Source organism: Macrotis lagotis, chromosome 7 (genome assembly GCF_037893015.1).
Source record: "Macrotis lagotis isolate mMagLag1 chromosome 7, bilby.v1.9.chrom.fasta, whole genome shotgun sequence".
Taxonomy (NCBI): Eukaryota; Metazoa; Chordata; class Mammalia; order Peramelemorphia; family Peramelidae; genus Macrotis; species Macrotis lagotis.
Genome location: NC_133664.1, coordinates 30,257,219 through 30,278,835, shown reverse-complemented (window position 1 = coordinate 30,278,835; position 21,617 = coordinate 30,257,219). Strand labels below are relative to the sequence as shown.

The 21,617-nt window shown below is 42.5% G+C and overlaps 1 protein-coding gene across 2 annotated transcripts in view; it reads left to right on the top strand.

Annotated features, from left to right (window-relative positions):
- Window positions 1-21,617, top strand: part of LOC141494479 (ubiquitin-conjugating enzyme E2 E2) — a 338,783-nt gene that overhangs the window by 275,430 nt on the left and 41,736 nt on the right. For both annotated transcript variants that reach the window (XM_074195712.1, XM_074195711.1), the window contains exon 5: window positions 21,182-21,329. In XM_074195712.1, the coding sequence (XP_074051813.1) occupies window positions 21,182-21,329 (148 nt within the window). The remainder of the gene's footprint in view (window positions 1-21,181; window positions 21,330-21,617) is intronic.

The window sequence follows — 21,617 nt, the reverse complement described above, 5'->3', positions numbered from 1 at the left end:
TTCTGCTACATACATGTCAGGTATGATTGTAAGCAATTCATAAATACCTCATTTGAGCTACACAACAAGGAGACAGATACCCTTAAAATCCCCAGTTAATATTGAGCAAAATCAGGCAAACAGATACTAAGTGATTTACCCAAGCTCACTCAACTTGTGAGTGTCCGAGGCAGCCTTTGAACTCCAGGCTTCCCCATTCCTGGTCCAGTGGCTCTGTCTGCTCTTCTTCGTTCCTTCTCAGTCATCCCTTAAAGTGGACGTGCTGGGGTAGGGGTGGGGGGCTGAGAGCTGTAGCTGAAATACAACGGTCACAAATATTTTGCAGTTATCTTCATTCTTAGTGATTGTCCTTTGAGTACTGAGAGCATTATGAAAACAATCATTAGAGAGTCACAGGCAGAGTAGTATAAGCCATGTGCTGCTCTAGAGTTTCTTCACTTGTAACACAACCCCCCCCCCTCTCAAAGCATACTGCAGATCTCCAGAAGGAACATTCTCCAGGAATCTGGCCTAAAGGAGAGACAGGAAAGCAGAGTCAGAGGAGCAATGTCCCTGAGTGAGGAGGTCCTTGGGTTCTGAGCCCCATCCCCTGACACCCACCAGCTCTGGGAGCTTTGATTTCCCCCCAAGAAATGGGAATGAAAACGTCCTTAGTGCCTACCTTTCAGGGTTGCTGTGTATAATAACAAGATAATGTGTGTGTGGAAAGCACTTTGGAAATCTAAAATGCTCTGTACAGTAGCTGTTGATATTAAATGGCTCCTTTCAAGATACTTTCTGCTCTTTGGCTCTGTAATAATATTTTTTAAATATTTTATGTGGCTGCATAGATACATAGATTATTTTGTCATTGTTGCTGAATTGTTTTAGTGATGTCCAAGTCTTCTCAGCCGCATTTGGGGCTTTCTTGCCATAGGTTCTAGAACAGTTTGTCATTTCCTTCTCCGACTCTTTTTACAGGGGAGGAAACTGAGCAAGCAGTTTCTAACATCAGACTTCCACAAGCAGGAGACCCGCCTGGGTCAGGTGGAGCTCATGGTAGGATCCTACTGGGATAGTACAGACAAATATAGGGAAATAAAGAGCAGGTGATAAAAACAACTTGAAATAGCAAGGATTAGCAGATGATTTCTTGTGAAGAGCAAGGGAAGAGAAATCTAAAATACTCAATATTTCAAACTTAGATTGATGGGATTTGCCATTAATTGAATTAGAAAAAAAATCAAGAAAGGTAGATTAGGGGAGGGAATATGATGAGTTGAGATCAGGTCTGATGTCAACAAGACTCCCAGGGGACAATTATACATGTCCATCTTGATCTTAGAAGAAAGCACAAGGCTAGAGAGACATTTGGGAATCATCCACACCAAGGGGACAGTCAAAGGTATTAGGAATGCTGAGAAAAGAAACAAGACCTGAATCCCAAAGAATGCCAACATTTAGGGAACCAGAATCACAGGCTAATGTTATAGAAGCCAAGGGAGAAGCTCCCATCAAGACTGAGGGATCAGTTTAAAGAAAAAGAAGCTGGTGGGCCATGTCTCCTTGTATCTTTCTCCTATGAGGCTATTGTATGGTTTCTCTATTACTCAACAAATCCCACCAGTAGGCAGTTCTGTTCCTCAGAATTTATGAACCCAACCCACGAGATAACCAAAGTTTCTTTCATCTCACATTTAAATCATTCTTTTAGAGCTGAAAGGAACCTTGGAGATTATCTAGACTAAACCTTTCTAATAAACCCTCTTAAACCCTCCATTTTAAAGATGATGAAACTGAAACCCATAGAGTTTAATGACTTAGGGTCACTGGACAGTGGCAAACCTAGAATTAATCCCATATTTTAAGCTAAAGTCCTCTACTGCTCTCAGTTTACAAGAGGTCAAAATGCAAGGTCTAAAATCCATCATTTGAAATTGAGAAGGGGTTTTTCATAGTAATAATGTTATAAATGTTATTTAGATTCCCAGGCTAACTCATTTGACCATCAAGGTACTATAAAACTATAGAAATTAACTAATATTTATAAAGGTTTTTCTATGAAATAATTTCTTTCTGAATATCACCGAGGTATGTCAAGAACCCATTTCCCTGGATGCCCTGTTGGCAGTGCCCTCCTTTGCTTTCTCATAGCAGTGAAATGAAACTTTGGACACTGGGGGCAGGAATGGGCAATGGGCATTGGACTGGATTAGCCATATCTAGGAGTAGCAGGAGAAAGGAGGAAACAGGAATCCTGAAAATACTCTTATGATGTAAGAAAGACAAAAAATTCTAATGCTGGTTCAGAGGGGTGCCTCAGGCAAGGCAGCTCAACATGAATAGCTCAGATGTTAGTAAGTCAAAGATAGTCTGTGGACAGAATTGGGAACTTATGGAACTGATAAAGCCAAATGCTGATTTATTTCCTATGCCTGAGGGGCTGAACTTAAGCATTTAAAGTATTTCCAACTGGATTCTACCAGGGAAGCAGCAGGATCTCCAACCATGGTTTCCAAACCCAGGGAAACCCCACAGAATTAATAGGAGGGAATCTGTCCATCCCCAAGGGAACTCGGAAATGAGGAAGTGTGGCTTCCCCAGGTCTGCCTTTTAGGACTGCATCAGTGATTTTCCTGGGAGAGGGCGTTCCTGGGTGAGCAAAGCACCAATAGCAGGGGCAGGTGTGCACCTTCTCTCCATGAAGAATATTACCAGGTTGCTTAGAGCCCTGGTCTGGGTCAAAGGAGAAACTCCAGTTGCTTGGATTGGAAAGCAAGTTGGCCTCTTTCTTTGCCAGACTGCCGCTTGTGGTTAACAAAATGGAAATTTATTTCAAAATAGTGTGCAGAGACAATGAGCGCCTACTATATCTAAAGGATTATGACAGAGCCTGGAATTGCAAAAACTAGAACCAAAGCAGCCCCTGAGTTTTCCAACTTGCCCAAGACTATAGGAAGAAACTGCCTTATCACTAGGATATCTACCTTTGCAATAAATTAGCAGATATGGACAGCTGGTGGATAGAGCACCAACCTTGGAGTCAGAGGGACCTGAAGTCAAATCTGGCTTCAGACACTTACTAGCTATGTGACCTTGGGCAAGTCACTTAACCTGTTACATCCAGTATCATCATGTCTCGATCATATCTGGCCACTGGACCCAGATGACTCTGGAGGACAAAGTGAGGCTGGGGACTCCCCTCCCCCCAATTCAGTTCACATGCTTATCATGACATCGCCTGCCCATGGTCTTCTTCAAGAATGAAGGACAAATACCATCATCTTTGTCATCGTTGTCATCATCAGATTAGTAGTTAAATCCTTTAGAGTTGACAGAGGTTAAATGACTCAACCAGGACCGTTATTTGTACATGTAAAAAGAAAGTTTTGGAGCCCATGTCTTCCTAACTTCAAGCTCAGCACCCCATCAGGCTGCATTAGGATCCTAGAATTATTGGCTTGAAGTTGAAGAAATCTTAGAGAACATCAACCCTCTCATTTTACAGATGAGGAAACTGAGGTTCACAGAGCATCATTGATTTGTCCAGAGTTTTCCAGAGTCAGCAGATGAGCAGGATTCCAACTCAGGCCCTCAGACTTCCAAATTCCTCCCTTTCCACTGTAGCATGCTATTTGTTCTATCCATAGCAAAAGTGATCACTGCCTTGAACCTGGAAGGAGGATAAAGACTGAGGAATGGAGAACGGGAAGCTTGTCCCATTGCACATAGACAGGAAATGGCCGTCTGGGCGAAGCCTAGCTTAGCTAGGAGGTATACTGTGTGAAAGAGAGTAGCCAAGGATAGGGGGCAGACCATCTGCCAAGGGTTTTTAGGTTTTCTCCTGTAGGCAAAAGGAGGCAATGAGAAGGAAAATGACCATCCTGTCTCATAGATTTAGAGTCGACGAGACTGGGAGGCTCTTCTCATTCAATTCCCTCATTGTACAGATGAGGAAACTGAGGCCCACAGAGAGAAAGTCATAAGTGTCAGAGTCAGGATATGGACCTAGCTGTCCATATGTTGTTGTCTGGCTCCAGCTCCAGCACTTACTGCTGTGCCTCACTACCTCTGATCCTTATGAAAAGTGTTTTGGTAAAAATGTGGAAGAGTATGGGGAAAAAGAAAGGCTGAAGTCAGGAAAACCAATTAGGAAAATATTAGAGCAGTTCCTGTACCAGGGCAGCAGCCAAGAGAGTAGAAAAAGGGACCGTGTCAATGGTCCAAGACAGGGCATGGAGATAAAATGGACAAGTCGTGGCAGCCAACTGAAGGCAGGAAGAAATGAGAGAGAGGAAGGATGACTGCAGTTACCAGCGTGGGTGCCTGGGAGGATGACATGGTCCTTGAGAGCAAGTCACTTGCCCTTCCCAGAAATAAGGGAGCAGGAAGCCAGTCTGGGCAAGTTGCTTCTCCTCCTGGGTCCTCAGTGTCCTCATCTGTAAAATAAGAGCGTTAGACAAAGGAAGCTCAAGGCCCCTTCTGACTGAAACCTCCCAGCTCTTGGTTCTAATCTATCCTTCCTGCCCAGTGGCAGCGGTCACATTCCTTTGAGAACTGGACACTCCTCGGTGACTAGAGCTGGCTCCTCCCTGGCTTAGCTAAAGACTTACTGAAGTGAATTTCTCCCATTTCCTCAGGACTCATCTGAGCAAGGAGAGATGTTGGAGAGGAAAAACTCCACTCCCAAGGCCCTCTGGCCCAGAAGTCTGGAGGGGCAAGAATAAATCTGAGGGTAGAATGAAAGGTGTTTGGGGATGGTCAAGAATGACCATCAGAATGAGACACCGCCCTTCAGTCACACCCTTAAGTGTTGATTTCTTTTGTTGAGCTACTTTAGATTTAGGGAGGATTTTGCAAGGCAATGGGGTTAAGTGGCTTGCCCAAGGTCACACAGCGAGGCAATTCTTAAGTGTCTGAGGTCCATTTGAATTTTGGTCCTCCTGACTCCAGGCCCAAAGCTCTATCCACTGAAGTGCCAGATCAAGGGGATGCAGAACCAAGGAAAATTCCTTTCCCCCTCCTCACCCCAACCTTGGCAGCAACAGCTACCATGACAGAATGCAAGAAGAATCGCTTCGTGGGGAATCACAGGGTTTTGAGTTAACAGACCTCAGAGGCCACTACTCCAAACCTTCCATTTGACAGATGAGGAAACAGGCCCTGGGAAGTTAGAGTGATTTGCTCAAGTTTCTAACTCCAAATCCAATACTTTTTCCCAAAGAACAATGAAACCTGTCTGTCCTCAGTAGGATTCTAGTCTGTATGGGAGGTCCCATACAGAGCTGTACTCCCACAGGGCTGGCCAGGCAGGCCTGCACCCATTCACAACCAGCTTGTGGCAGAGTAGCCACAATTAGATACGTCTGCACCCCCAGAAAAATATGTCCCGTGCCCGGCTGGAAAACCCAAGCAGAAACCCTGGCTGAGGGGGAGCAGGGCGGGGGTAGGGGTGTCTCTGTTGAACTTGGACTAGTCTCTCCCCAAAAGCTGAAGAATCAGCCCCTAGAGAAATCTCAGTAAGTGTTATCAGCAATGAGCAAAAAAGATCTCACCTGAATACAGGAGGTTTTTCCCCTCAGAAATAAAACTCCAATTCTATATGGGGTTTGGGGATCCACCATGGAATTCTTTCTATAGAAGCTCTTGTAATAATGAGCTTTAGGGGGCTTGTATTTATTTTGCTTTGTAAATTTACCCAGAGGGCCCAAAAGTTTTAAAACTTCCTGAGAATTGGCAACACCCTGGCTTTGGAAATGAAAGTCATATTTTAAAAAAAAAGGTATCAACAAAGACAAACATAAATAAACAGAAGCCATAGATATGAAGCTGGAATGGGGTGGAGGTCAAATCCAGCTCTCTGTCCTGGAGCCCCAGAGGTCCAGTGATAGATAGCTCCCAGTCCCAAGTGCAAACAAAGCTCCTTTATCCACTTCTGATTGTGCTTTAGGACTGTTATATCCAATCTAGACCCTCTTACAGGAGGCAAGCCCCTCCTCCCTTCTCTTTTTTGAACAAATGTCATCTTATCCCAACCTTGCTTTAGAAATTTGAATAATGTTATGAGAATTTTGTTTTCAGGGAAATACTTGTTTGGAGGTTCTTGAGTGGTGTTTGGTTGGATCTACAGGATTTGGGGCACCTGTCTACTCCCAAATCATCACTAAATGCCTAAGAGAAGTACCTTTTCCTTTTTTCACTTTGACTTATGCCTTTGATCCAAATTCAATTTAGATTCTGGAGAAGGAGCAAAGCTAACATCAACCTGCTTCCTAAATACTTGAAACCTCTTTTTCCTCTAAGTGAACTTCATTGGTCCTTCCTCAGACCTTCGGAGTCTCCTTTTTCTCTCCAAAAGAAACTTGAAAGAATTTGGAGTTCCCTCTTCTGAATGACTATCACCCCCATCTGCTTCCCTTCTACCACAGGCCTATTGAAAGGGCCCCCATTGAGACCAGAGCTGCCTCTGACCTTAAATATAATACAGTTCAGACAGAGTTCACACACACACACACACACACACACACACACATAGCCACTTCTTGGGTAGGATGACTTTTAAGAATCTGTTATTTTTTTTTTAAAGTCTTTTAGTTGAACTCAATTGTGTTGGGGGGGTTCTTCCCAAGATATGTTTTATTCCAGCCCAGTGGACACCATTTTTACTCTTCCTTCCAGTCTGCACCTTCCCCACTGTTCCCTCACTCCCCCTGTACCTATGCTATATCCCAGACACCATGTTACCACTTTGAATTTTACTTCTTTACCTTGGGATTTTAGGAAATTTAACCTTGGGAAATTGCATGGTATGATAGAAGAGGAGTTTGTTTTGGAAGTGGGTTCTAATTCTACAATCTACCAATTTCAACTTGTGGGACCTTTTGATAGGTGACTGGACCTCCTAGGGCTCTGTATCCTCACCTGTAAAATGAATGGATTGGACTAGCAGGCTTCTGAGATGTCTTCCAGCTCCAATCTGTACTCCCATGTGCTGCCCATAGTGGTATGAGGGTTAAGGTCAGCTAAAGGGACTGCCTTAGTACTTAACCTGGCTACACCCTGTCCCTCCAGGACATGCTGCGGGGCTACTTCTCTCTGTGTTAGCATATTAGCAAGCACATACAAACCGGGAAGGTGTGAGTTCCTTTTTCAACAGGTGGACTAATCACTTCAAACAAACCATCTAGCTATGATTTCCCCAGGCATTAGCCTGGGAACATCTACCCCCATCCATTTCATAGATGGAGACGTTGCTGATCAGGGAAGTGAGCCATTTGTCCCTGGTCTGTTAAGGGCCAGGCCCAGACCTGAAGTCAGGGTTGCTGAATTATGTTGAAGGCTTTTGTGGGGTTACATGCTATGTGAACACAAGCCATCCCCAAGGAACTGAACAAAACTTTTAAATATCCTTAGAAATTTGGATAGAGACAGCCTGCCTGTGTTCCATGTTTTCTAAGTGGCTTCTTGTAAACTTGTTTGCATGAGTACTCCCTTCACCTTCCCAAAGCCCAACAATTCTACTCTCCTTAGAGCAAATTCCTAACCTGAGGTCCACACACCTAAAAAAAAGAGTCCTCAAATAGATTTCAGGATGTCTATATACCTGGATGGAGAAAATAATTCCATCTTTATTGCATTATCATTGGTTGCTTGATTACTTTATACATCTAAAAACATAATTCTAAAAGAGGGAGCGTCATACGAGAGAGTAGAGAGATGCATGAGCTGGCCACGGGAGGGGCCAAGAGGAGGTGACAACAGCAGGATCTCACAGCTGATTGCCAAGTTTGGTCTGGCGCTGCTGCTCAAAATTTAATAAACCTAGGGGCTTTTTAGGGGTAAATTAATTAATTGTTTGACCAGATATAGCTGAAGAATGGTGTTATAAATATTCAAATGGTTTCCCTACCCCTGCCATAGAGGGTGAAGAGGGAACAAGAGATACCAACAGGCCAAGTGGGGCAGGTGGCCCCGAGATGATACCCTCTAGGGTAGGAGCCAGGATAAGGAGAGGCAGGGGTCAGTGACCTTGGAGGTCGATAGCCTGCTGCCTCCCTGTGTAATCTGGTTGGATTTAACTTTTTAACTTTAACCTTAAATGTCTTACATTCAGCACCTCAGTTTATAGAAAATAAATCAGCTGTCAAATTAATATTCTGAAAATACACCGTGTCATCCTCCTCAGAAATATTTAGGGGTTTCCTGTTGGCCTCTAGGATAAACATGGGAAATCCTCAGCCAAGTGTTTAAAAAGTTCCAGGATTGGGGCGGCTAGGTGGTGCAGTGAATAGAGCACCGGCCTTGGAGTCAGGAGTATCTGGGTTCAAATCCAACCTCAGATACTTAATAATTACCTAGCTGTGTGGCCTTGGGCAAGCCACTTAACCCCATTGCCTTGAAAAATCTTTAAAAAAAAAAAAGTTCCAGGATCCTTCCATCCACTTCTCCCACAGGCTTCTTCAGTGTTTTTGTGTCTTGAACCCCCTTTTTTTGGCAGTCTGGCAAAACCTGTTAGACCCCTTCTCAGAGAGGTGGCTTTAGATGCATAAAGTAAAATAAGATTCCAAGGGGTGCCAGTTATATGGAAACTCCGGTGACTATGTGTGTATTTAACTTGAGCAATATAATATGTGAAAAGGGCTTTGTAAACCTTAAAGTAGCATATAAATGCTAGTAATGATGATGCAGAGTGATGATGATGCAGAGTGATGATGGTGGTGATGGTGGTGGTGATGAAGAGGAAGATAATGGTGGTGCATTCTGTACCATCTTAAGATTTATGAAGCACTTTCCACATAACACAGCAACCGCATGGGGGGAGATGATGAAAGCCCTATTCTGCCTGTTGCATATGAACATATATGTACTTGTCTCCCCAGTAGTCCTGAAGACCTTGAAAGCAGAGACAGTTTGATCTTCTGTAGTACTTCATAAATATTGGTGACTGAGTGATTGCTGGGTGTCGTTCAGATGGCCCCTCTTGCACAAGCCTTTATAGAGGATAATAAATTGAAAGCTCAAAGGAAGCACAGATGTCATCTAGTTTTAACCCCTTCATTTTACAGATGATGAAACAGACTCCATGGAGGTACACAGCCCGAAAGTGGCAGATCTGGCCTGAGAACCCCGTTCCTGGGTCTTTAAGTGCCATGGTCTTTTTGGTTGAGTCATGATGCTTCAACCCCCTTCCAGTTTGTCTGCGTTCCCCTCTCTCCCCAGATTTCTCTACATTTACCTTTAGTCCTAGATTTGGCTTTAAAGAGACTTGAGAGATGCCTTATTTTATAGATGAAGAATCTGAGGAGAGGAGAAATTAGGTGACTTGCCCAAAATCACAGAGGCTCCTCAGCATGGACGTGGGACCAGGATGGCCCCATGTTGGAGTCCCCAGTAGACTGTAAGCTCAGAATGGACAGGGGCTGGTTTGCTTTTTGTGTCTCTATCCCCAGTGTCTTACACAGAGTGGATGCATAATAAATGTTTATTGAAAGAATAAATGAATTCTCTTTCTGCAATGATAATTTTGTCCTTATTACTGATAAGTATTTCATTTTCTTTGTTCTTCATGCTGTCAACTGTGAATGGGTAATTTGGACAAAATAAGATTTCAAAAGGGAAAAATATTGAAGTGTTCTTTGAAGGAAATAAAATTCACACAAATGTTCTCACTTAAGGAATTTTCAGAACATCAGTGTCTGCGTTTTCATTAAGTATCAATCCTTCATAACCAAATATTTGATCTTTAAAATTCATCCTATTGTACACTTAGTATGATTTATTCAGAGAAGATATCTTGCATTATGTCATTCTCCTCCTGTTTCTAATAGCTTTCTCTTTTACATTTCAGGGATATATAAAATATTCCTAATTCAGCTTCTGCAGTTAGCATCATTGAATTTTCTAATCTCTATATTGACCAAAAACAGTTAGTCATAAGACATGAAAATGCCTTTCAGTCAAGTTTAGACTAAGACTCCCGTCAGTTCTCCGCATGTCCTGTCTTACAACTTCAGGATGGGCTTTCCTTGGAGCAATAGCAGAACGGCATCTAGGATGGATCTGTTCACTGTATCTCCATTTACTAGCAGACTTCTCTATGCTGTCCTAGACGCTGTGGAGGGAAAAGCAGAACTGGGTCCTAGTCTCAGCCCTGAAGGAACTTCCCTTTTAGCAACCTGAGTAAATGATCACTCATTCCTAGTGTCTTCATAAAAAATCCCTTTCAAAATTCTGCATGGCTACACACACATCTGCTCCATTCATGAAGTAAATCTAACATTACTTATAAAAGAACCAACAGTTTGTTGCTTCTGCTCAATTGTTAGCTTTCAAAAACAAATATTTGTTCTGCCATAGTAGTCTAAGATAGAATAATGTTTGCAGCAAATTATAGGAAGGAAAGAGAAAAGCAGCCAACAATGTTTATTCAAAGACACTGTTTCAGATTAGCCGGAGGATGAGAGCAAGCCAGGACACCAGAAGCCCAAGAGGCAGCTGCTGGGCCCTGTATCCCGGCTCTCAGCTCAGTCTCATGCACCTTCTGGTCAGTATGAAACACTGTGGAGGGAGTGCTTTTGAAGAGCCACTTCCTGAGGCATCATCCCCCAAAAGAAGAAAGCAACTGGCCCCAAAACAGTGGGAAATGAGGAAACCCGAGTAGGAGATGCACAGATGAAAATTCATTTCCATTCTCTGCAACCTGTGCTTATGAAGTCCTCTTACGTACAGGTTGGGAAACAACCTGGAGTAAGAGAAAATCCCTGTCTTGTGATATTTATACCATATCCATAACTTTAGAAAGATACTGCCTATGTGATAAATGTACATAATTATATAGAGGATCTAGATACACACATGTGATATACATACATACACATAGACATGGATGTATGTTTGTGTGTGTATGATACATATATACCCTGATCTTTTTTTTTCATTTTTGCATGGCAGTGGGGTTAAGTGACTTGCCCAAGATCATATAGCTTAAGTAATAAGTGTCTGAGACTGGAATTGAACTCAGGTCCTCCTGACTCCAGGGCTGGTACTCTATCTACTGTGCCACCTAGCTGCCCTGATTGATCATTTTTTAAATTAATTTTATTATTTTGTTTTTTCTTCCATCTCCATACACACTAGAAGGAAGGAATATTGCACAAGTAATTTTAGTCACAGAACATCCCCATGTTGGTCATGTCCAAAAATGAATTTCAACTGTGCTGTAAGAAATGAAAAAAAGATTGTTTCAAGGACATGGAAAGATATGTATGAACTGACACAGAGTAAAATGAGCAGAACCAGGAGCACAATTTTTACGATAATATCAGTATTATAAAAACAAACAATTTAGAAAGATCTGAAAACTCACAATTTCAGGACCAATCAGTGTTCAAGAGGAATGATAAAGGATGCTGGCCACCTCTCCCTAGAAATATAATGAATTAGTAAGCAGACTAGGCATAGTCTGGAGGAGAAGTCATTATAAGAGAATTAAGGACAGATAACATGTACTTTCTATGTTAACAACAAAACCTAAAAAAAAATCCTCAAGCTGTCTTAGAGAATGCAGATTATACCTTAAACAACAAAAAAAATCATTATTTTTCTTTATTCAATTTTTATTTCTATTGTTATATGTGATGTCTCTCTGGGATGGAGAGAATTAAAGGGAAAATTTAAGTGATATAAAAACAAAATATCTCACTAATATCAACTTTTAAAAAGATCCTCTATTTCATTGGATCCCAGGGAGTGGCAAAGGTGATGATTGGCAGGGATCCAAAAAAGATGTGAAAGATCTTATATGAACATTTGAGTTCCTTCACACACACACACACACACACACACACTCTCTCTCTCTCTCTCACTCTCTCACCACCTTTCAAGAGAAGACAAGCATGTTTGTCCTCACTCTCCCATCACAGACAGACCATGTCACAGACCTAGGAGGGAGGCCTTGGGGCCATTTCTGTGAAAAAGGGAATTCCATAGTGGATCTGCCCTATTGCGGGGGAGGCAAGTTTGGAGCAGACCGTGGGAGGAAATGGAGAGATATTTGGAGCCATTTTTGCATAGAACTGGTATTTTCATATTACCCTCTTAAGGTTCCCAAAATAGGGACAGTTCTTGATGCAAATATCACAATTCTGGGGAAGGGAAATAAAAGGAAAGATGCCTGTTTTCCACTTTGTTTTGTGTTGGGCATTTTATCTTTCCCTTTGCTCCATTATAGAAAGAGAGGAGAGGTAATAATTATCTTTTTATTATCTTTGGCCCTGATTAAGTTCATTTCATGATATGAGCCATAGATTTTATAAAGCATTACCCATAGAATTGAAACTTGATTCTAATAAAATGCTAAAGGAATTATTTTTCCTTATGTTTAGCTAGCATGCCCAAAAGTTAGAGTGACAAGGTGGAAAGAATACTGGGTTTGGGACCAGAGGTTCTGTGTTCAAATTTCTAATCTTATTGCCTATGTGATATTGGAAAAGTCAATTTACTTTAACCTTAAGCATCATTTTTTCCTTCATCTATTAAATAAGTTTGCCCTTAAGATTTTGTGACCAAGATGAGCCTTAAATTTCTCTTCCAACAAGACATCTATGATCAGTACCAGGAATCTCAAGATGGTTAGCTAAGCCTGTTCGCTGTGGCACTTATGTAAGCCATATTTGGCTTTTTGCTAAACTTAAAATAAATGCTTTTAAATTAGAAGAGATCAATGCTTAATGTCAGCTATCAAATCTCTTATTCCAAACTGATGTGTGTGTTTATACACACACACACACACACACACACACTTCTCTCTGTCAGGCTAATTCAGCTTTTCTCACATTCTGTAATCACATGAACTAAGGTCTGTGGGAAGGCCATATTTTATAGGATCTTAACTCTCTCTTTTGGACTGAGGAACCTTTGCCCTCTGCTCTGCTTTCTCAGTTTTGCTCTCAGATCTGAAGCTCACGGCTAACCTCATCTCTGTCTCGTTGGCTTTGCTCCCCCCCTTGTGATCCCCATCATTTTCAGAGTGAGCTCTCCTTGGTCCTCCTTAGTGCCTCATGATTGGAGCCTCCTCAAGTTAACATTTTAGTTTCTGGACACACAGTCCTGCTTTCCCTGATGCACTCTTGAGAGTAAAACTTTCAACCACCATGAATGCAGTGTCCTTTACAGATGGCATCTCCTTTGTCTCTTCAAATCCATTCTCAAGAAGAGTGTATCTGTATCTGTATCATCATCAGAATTAGGCATCTTTGCCCTTTGGACAGTCTTCATACAGTGTTTACATGAACCTAGTTGAGGGACCCCATAGAAAATGGATTTGTTGGCATTTCTTGCCGGCTGTGACCAGCCCTGTGGGTTGCATTGCGCAGATTGTGAATCTGTGACCTCCATGTTTCTTAAAGAGAAATTAGCAGCACTTCCCATGTTGACAGTTTTTTTTTTTAAAGAAATGGTACCAGCCATTATTTCCTCACAGATGGAGGGAGCCTTTATTTTCGCTCTTTCTTTGGTAAATCTGTAAATATGCTGCATCTTGCGAAGACGTCTTTTGTGAGACTTAGATGCAAATGTTTAAAAGATGCGCTTCTCCTTCTGTGCATGTTTATGACATTGTCTTTCATTTAACAGCCAGTGTCATCTGGTCAGCCATTTATTATGCTCTTTACATGGTGATCCATTAAGTATCTCAGCTGTTGTGCTCACTAATTAATTGTTATTATGTAGGGTGCACTTTTGTAGTTCTGAAGCCGAGATGAATCTCCCTGCCTCTGAGAGGCACACACACTTTACACAGATCCTAATTAATCATTCAGTGATGTTCTGACAGCAGGCCACTGCATCATGGGCTTAGGGTCAGGTTGCCAGAGCTTCTAATTCTTGGCTTTGGTGGCAGAGGCCCCCATCCTCTGCTTCTTCCCCTTGGGACTTTTGGCAGGATTGGATTGGAAGAGCTTTGGGGTTCAGGTTTGCTTGTCTGATGGTTCCCTTGGACCTTCCCTGAGTTCCTTCTGTGGATTCCACAGTGGGAATGTTTGCTAAAGTCAAGTCACCCTGAGAGGAGTTTTCTTGCTTTCTCCCCTGCTCTGACTGTATCCCTTTTCTATTATAGTGGCATTGAATGTTGGGATAGAGGGAGAAAGAGAGGGAGAAAGGAAGGATGGAAGGAAGAGAGGGAAAAAAAAGAATGTCAAGACTGGAAAACGTTGATATGATCTGGTCTAACCCCTTCATTGTAAAGATTAAAAAAAACCATGAAATCCAGTAAGAATGAATGACCTGAGTCCTGTTCTAGATACTCCAAGAAAACCTAAAGGCAAGGAAAATTTTAGATTTCCTAGAAGATGAGACTTAGAAGGCTACCACGTTATTGATGGTGGTAATGATGGTGAGCGTGGTGAGGTTAATGACTGGCATTTCTATTATACTTTATGTTTTGAAAAGTGTTTTACAGTTATCATCCAATTTAATTCTTACAACAACCCCACAAGATAACTATTATCATTGCTGTTTTATAAATTAGGAAACTGAGAGTGATTGAGTGACTTGAGAAGGTCCATACAGCTAGTGTGAGTCTCAATCTAAATTTGAATGTAGGTCTTCCTGAGTCCTCAGGCCAGGAGGCCAGATGGACCTTGCTACCAGGGATTGGTACCCAAATTTTCTAGCCCCCAAGCTAGTGTTCTTCCTACTGGACCATACTGCCTCCCTTGCTCAGAAATGTCTCCATTGGTATAATTAGTTTTTCTTTCCTTCTTTCTTTCACCAGAGCTGCAATTTTCATTTCTAATGCTTATTGACAATGGTCATGAATTTAGAGGAGTCCCACTGCCTCATTATTATAGCATGGAGATGTTGGCTTTTCAATTCTGGTAGGTCCTATCAAACTGGAAAGACTTCACCATAGATGATAGCTCCTTCATTGCAGGATCAGCTTAGCTTCATTTGGAGAAGCTCATCTTCAAATTAACTAAAGATGATGGAAGGAACAGAAGAATTTTTTGGTTGAATCAAATTCAGCCATCTCCTTAATCAAGAATTTTCAATTTGAAACTAACATACTCCTGGAGTGTTAGAGAAAGTTGTCAAGGAGATACAAAGAACATTTGGTAAATTACTATTTCATCCTGTTAAAATATTCCAAAAGTAGGAGTGTGTTAGTGAAAAAAAGTCATGAACTACAGAGAAAATGGGTACAGCAAAGGCAGGGTGTAAGGCAAGAAAGGGAAGGAAAAGAACTCTTAGTGTATCAGAAAAATTGGAACAAAGCACAATAAGTCTTATTGACCAAAATCAGAAGAATGAGATTTGAATATGAAACCTTTTTTCATATTGAACTAATAAAAGATGCTAATTAATCTCCACAAAAACTCTGAATTGATTTCTAATGAATGAAATTACTAAAATCTTAGCATTTCTTTGAATTTACATTTGCTCACAGAGCTTTATTCCCATTTATAAACAACTTACCTCAGATAAACAGGATTCTCTGGGCTTTTCTCAATCAAATTCAAAGCAAAAAACAAACTTGATACTCAGCATCAGCCATTTCCTACAAGAACTTTGACAAGATTAAACGTGTTAATTGGCAAATAAAAACAGGATCAAAGATCTCCTGATTTATTTGACCATCTTTTGGTAACTCTTAGAGGGCTGGACTAGAGATAGAAGTAAGGGTGTGTAAAGCCAGCTTTAATCTCAAATCCAGTTAGGTTTTTAGTGTAAATATTTACACCTAAGAAATGCCCCAGAAACCTCCAAACCAAGACTTGAGCTTTACAAAGGACTTTGGAGGCCCAAACTTACTCCCTTTGAGACTGAATGTAGAATATAGGAAGATTTATGAAAAGCCAAGGAGTCAGTGGGACCTAATCTTAAAAAAGGGCCCCTGATGACCTAGGAGACAGCGCCCTCAGACTCTACTAACCGTAGGAACCCAGGCAAGTAGTCAGCCTTTGTTTCCTCCCCTGTAAACTGGAGCAGAGAGCAGCACCTGCCCTGGAGAGCAGCCGAAGATCTGATGAAAGCCTATTTCTAGAGCACCTAGCATGTCAGCGCTGGTGTGTAGTTGGCACTGCATAGATGCTCATTCCTTCCACCTCGCCTAGAGGATCTAGGGCCACTTTTGGTAGACAGAGGATAAAATCCTAAATTGTTGAATTATTGAAGAGGGAGATTCATGGGGATCTTTCTTTATTCATTGAACATGTTCCTACAAAGTTGCTGTAAGTGGAAGTTTCATAAATCGGATTCTTTGAGATTCCCTAGAGGAGCTTACTATTTAAAGTATCTCGGGGCCAACCCTCTTGCCAAGGCAAAAAACCTTTCTGTAATTCCATGATTTATAGGCTTAATAATGTCTTTATTGGGTTTCTGTAGTGAGAGGTCCTTGGATGGCACTCTGAGAGGACTGGACCCTTTTATTTCGAGCTTCCTGTATTTATGCCTTCTGCTTTCTAAGTGACTGTGATTTTGGGGGGTGGGGGTGGGGAGGTCCTTCTCCATGAAGCAGGCCACCTTTGATGGGAAAAGACCTACTTCTAGAAGGAGAGAAAGATTATGTTTTCTTCCTTTTTGGGGGTGGAGAGGGGAGGGGGCCAGATCTTTGGTCTCATCTTGGCAGAGCTCTCAGGGAGGAGTTCCATTTCAATGGCAGAAATGATAATGATCTTCTTAGTAGATGACAGCTAGGACCTGAAGTTGTATGTGTGGTGTTTAAATCCACACCCATATGAATTTAGGGACAGCCAAATGGTGTCTGCTGGGACAGTCAGGAAGACCTGAGTTCAAATCCAGCAGCAGACACTAGCTGTGTGACCCTGGGCAAGTCACTTAACCATTTTAGCTTCACTTTCTTCTACATATATATAAATAATATGTGAGGATCAAAGAGATAATGATTCTAAATCGAGTAAGCACTATATCCGTTTATTATCATCACTCTCTCCTCCTGGGGCCGTTGTGAGGCTCAGATAGATATTTGTAAAGTCCTTGGGCCAGGGCCTGGCACAAAGGAAGCACTTGATGAATGTCAGTGACAACAATGAGGATGGCAATGATGACAATGATGGTAACACAGAACATGGTAAGTAGTTCCAATATATTATTCCTGTCTTAGAGATTTGCCTGGGACAGAGACAAGTTTAAGCAACTTTACCACATCATAGGCAAGAGTAAAATTTAGGTCTTTTTAAAGCTACCTCTAATTGATGAAAATTTCCAGGTTGTAAAAATTTTCTGAATAAAATGTATAAGCTTAATATTTTTTTGGAAAGTTTAAGAAAACATTCCTAATCTCCAGAGAGAGAGAAAACCTGCTCTGAAGGCTGACCTCTTCCCTTTAGAAACTCTAGAATACCGGTGCTAGGAGGGACCTTGGAGGCCCAGCAGTCTCATTGAACAAATATTCTCAGGGAACTTGCCCCTTTAGGGGACACCTGCCGAGAGAAACGGAGACTTGCCTAAGGTTCCCCTGCACAGAGGGGGCAGGCCTGGGCTCTTCTGACTCCCAAGTGCTGGCTTTTCAACATAGCCCAATGCCAGCAGGCAGAGGTCGGCCTCATGGGAGTGTCAGACTTGAGAGCAGCCATCCCATTTGCACTGGGGTGATGGGCCTCTTTTAACCCCAGGGGATCAACTATTTTCCCCCAAAGTTAGAGGTTTTGGTTTTGGTTTTTTGCCTCTTCTAGCCTACCAACAAGTCTCACTCAAGTATTAGAGTTTTAATTGCAAAGATCTTGAACAAGTTTTAAGAAAAGCACAGGTGAAAATTGAAATTGTGAAAGAAACATCTTTTTAAAAAAATATTTACTAGCTAAGTAAATTCTGAAATTATAGCAGGCTTCAGTCTATGTTAAATTTTGAATAGCTGTTAATTTTGCTATCCTGAATTACATAATACACTGATTCATGGCAAAGGGATTCAAAATATTTCCTTGCCAGATCTCTATGGAAAAGAATTTTTCTGAAGGGAGTGTATTTCCCACTGATCTCATGAGTTTCCATTAACTCTCACTACCATTTGTCGCCCTCTCAGGGACTTCCCTTTTTATTTTAATATATGAAAGTCGATTTTGACTTGTGTTTAAAAGTGGTAGTTGTTGTTCAGTAGTTTTTCAATGGTGTCTAACTCCTTATGACCTTGTTTGAGGTTTTCTTGGCAAAGATGTTGGAGGAATTTGCCATTTCCTTTTCTAGTTCATTTTATAGGAGAGAAAACTGTGGTAAATAGGATTAAGTGACTTGTCCAGGGTCACACAGCTTGTGTCAGACTGGATTTGAATTCAGGAAGATGAACCTGGAGGAGCACAATTTAATTTAAATTCATCTCGGACTTCAAAGATGTCACATCACAGTGGGGGATGCTGCATGGGAGCCCACGCATATCTGCAGAATGATTTGAGGATGGGGCCCATGGTCTGGGACCTTAGGACAGATGGGGCCACCGGGGGCAGTGGCAGTGGTGGAGGGAGGAAGCGCCAGCATCCTGTTGGGGAGCAGAGCTTCTCACCCCCCCTTGTTGTGGTGCCAGAGCAGGGACTTGCCAAAGGGCACTCGATGGAGAGAGAACCTTCAGGTTGAGCGCCTCCGTCACTTAGCAGTGGTCCCCCCAGATGTGTGTCATCTGGAATATACATCTTCAGGTAGTAGGCCTCGCCCTCGTCTCACTTCCCACCTTGGTTTCTTCCTTCTTGCCATGGCTAACCTGTGTCTGTCGCCCTCCTTATTGCAGTCAGCTCCTTTCTTGTTCCCGTGTCCCCTCTCAGGGGCATTCCCAGAAGGCAGGGCCCAGATGTTGGTTCACAGCTGGTTTCATGTCTTCCCAGAGTGCTCAGAATCCTTGGCCTTATTGATCGTTACCCTCTGGAGGCGCCTTGCTTCAGCCTCTAGCGAAGACCCGGGCTTCGAGCTCCCATTTCATTCTGAAGGCAGAGATGAGATGAGGGGGACTGAGCAGCCCAGAAATGGGCAAAGCACAAGTTGTTATGGTAGAAAACTATTTGTTGACCTGTTCTATATTTAGCCTAAATATGAGATTTTTTTCAAAAGTGTTGGTGATATTTATTAGTTTTTTTCACCAGAAATTAGTTAACTTCTTCTCTGTCCCAGGTGATAATGGGCAAAGAGGATCCCTGGCCTCAGGGAGCATTCATTCTACAGGGGTGGGGGTGGGGGTATATACTAAGAGAGCATGATGAAAGGCTGGCAGAGGAGGCATTGGGACAAAGCGCTGTTAACAGGCATCCCGGGAAAGGCTGCGGCTGAATAAAGTCTGGAAGTTGGGGATGAGGAAGCGACTTGAGGCCAGGTGCAATGACACGATGAGCTGGCCCGCCGGCCCGCTGGTCAGAACGTGGAGAGGGAAACCAGACCCACACTGGGAAGAGCCTCCTTGTCAGGCCAGGGTTTTCCTTTAGCGAAAAGAGGGAGCCTCAGAGTTGATGGGAAAGGCGAGACACGGTCAGAGGTGAAGATTTAGGAAGATTGCTTGACCCATTCTGTGAAGGATGGGTTGAAGAGGGGAGAGCCTGGCAGCAAAGTAAACCTGAGAGGATCAGCCCAAGAATAATAGAAATTGTTATAATTATAGCTGGCATTTATCTTTTAAGGTTTACAAAACACTTTATAATATTTCATTTGATCCTTACAGCAGTGTCCAGGTGGTACTGTCATTATCCACGTTTTTCACATGAGACATGACTTAACCAGGGCCACCCTCTTGTAAGTGGCTGAGGGCAGATTTGAACTCAGGTCTTCCTGACTCTGGGCTTCTCAGGGCCTGTGCATGGGGCTGGCAGCACACAAAAGGAGCTCCCCCTGTAATGAGGGAGCCGCAGGCAGACAACTGTGCACAAGGAAGGGGCTTATTGGGTGAATGAGAAACCTCGGAGTCAAGGGAGTTTGGAGACGGGACCCTGACCCACCTGAAGGCTGGTTGGATGGGAGAGCTGAGAGGGAGCGCGGCTCTGGGACGACTCGCAGATCAGAAGCATGTGCCTGAGAGGCTGGCACTGCCCCCAGTGGAAACAGGGCGTCCACCCTAGGGGCTTTCAAGGAAAGGCCAAGGACCTGCTCCTCAGGGACTCCCTCCGGTGTGTTCTGCTGTGGGATCTTTTTGCTTTTTTTCCCTCCCACCTGTTTCTCGGCCTGGAGCCAGTCTCTGGGTGATGGAGGTATTTTTGTTTTTAACTGGACGTTGTTTCTTATTGTCACATTTGATGAAGAGCACATTTATTGGTCCCCAGTGTGTTTCCCATACTCCCATCAGTCATTAGGAAGTCAAGCTGTAAAGCCTAACTTTGAAAATTCGTAGGAAACTATGGCCTGTGACTAGGGTTAGACATTAAAGTCCTGTCCGTGGACTTTTCCTCAGGAAGGAAACAAAGTCCAGACTGCCCAGGGCTTTCCCCAGAATAGGCAGTTTGGGAGATGGAAAGTTCATCTATTAGAACTTCTCAAAAAGCACACTCTTTGTGCTGTGCTAAAAGGCTGTGTTGAAAGTTCAAAGTATATTTTCTATTAAATTACCAATTTCAAGAACAAAAGAATTGTCATCAGTAGTTTATCATTAATATTCGTGAGTCCTTTGAGGATTAGAGTATACAAAGTGTATTAGATGTGAAAAGATGGCATCGAAGGCAGTCCTTGAAATTGTTACTTACTCAAGATCCTAGGAACACTGAATTTATTTTTAGAGTTGAAGGTTGATTTCCTGTCTTCCCAAAGCACTCTGAATCCTCAGCCTCCTTGATTGTTACCTTCTGGAGCCTCTAGTGATAAACCTTAAATGGTTTATCAGGTCTATCCTCTTCCTCCACATTTTACAGATGAGGAAACTGAGCCTACAGGGAAATGACAGGATTTGGCCAAAGGTAACAAGTGTCTGGGTCTAATTTTGAACTCGGGACTTATTACTCCTTTCTTCTCTATCAGACCTAGAGTTTGACTTTTTTTCTGTTGGTTCTTCCAAACTGATCAGACTAGTAAGTATTATACTGAGAATGAATAATTTGAACCCCTTGGAAACTGCAAAAACCTTTCCAACTTTTTAACAAGGTCTACTATAATGGTTTTATTGCATCGTATTTTGTCTTATTTGTTAGGAAAAATTCAAAGGTTTGGTAACGTGAAATGTTTGTTTAATTGCTTCATCTAGTTATGTGTGTTCATTTCCAGTAACATCACACTTTTTTTTCTCTAGGTTACATTTCGGACAAGAATCTATCACTGTAATATTAACAGCCAAGGAGTGATCTGTCTGGACATTCTAAAGGACAACTGGAGTCCAGCCCTCACCATTTCTAAGGTTCTTCTCTCCATCTGCTCACTTCTCACAGATTGCAACCCTGGTAAGTGCCTCTAAGAGCTGTGTCTAGACCAGTGGGTCTGCCAGCATGCCAGCCTGAGCCGCTGCCTTCCTTTTACTCTTTGAATCATTTGACATCTCCCTGGCATGTGTTCTGCCCCCTTCTGGGTCGGGTCAGTTCCTTAAACTCTCCATGTGTTGGGGAGGAGAGGGAGAAGGAGGCAAGCAGCGAGCTGGGGAAGAGCATTTATTATCTAAATTAAAGAAAAATTCCTCCAGAAGGGAAAGTGCATTTAAGGACTGCATGATAAGAATACATTAACTGCTCCAG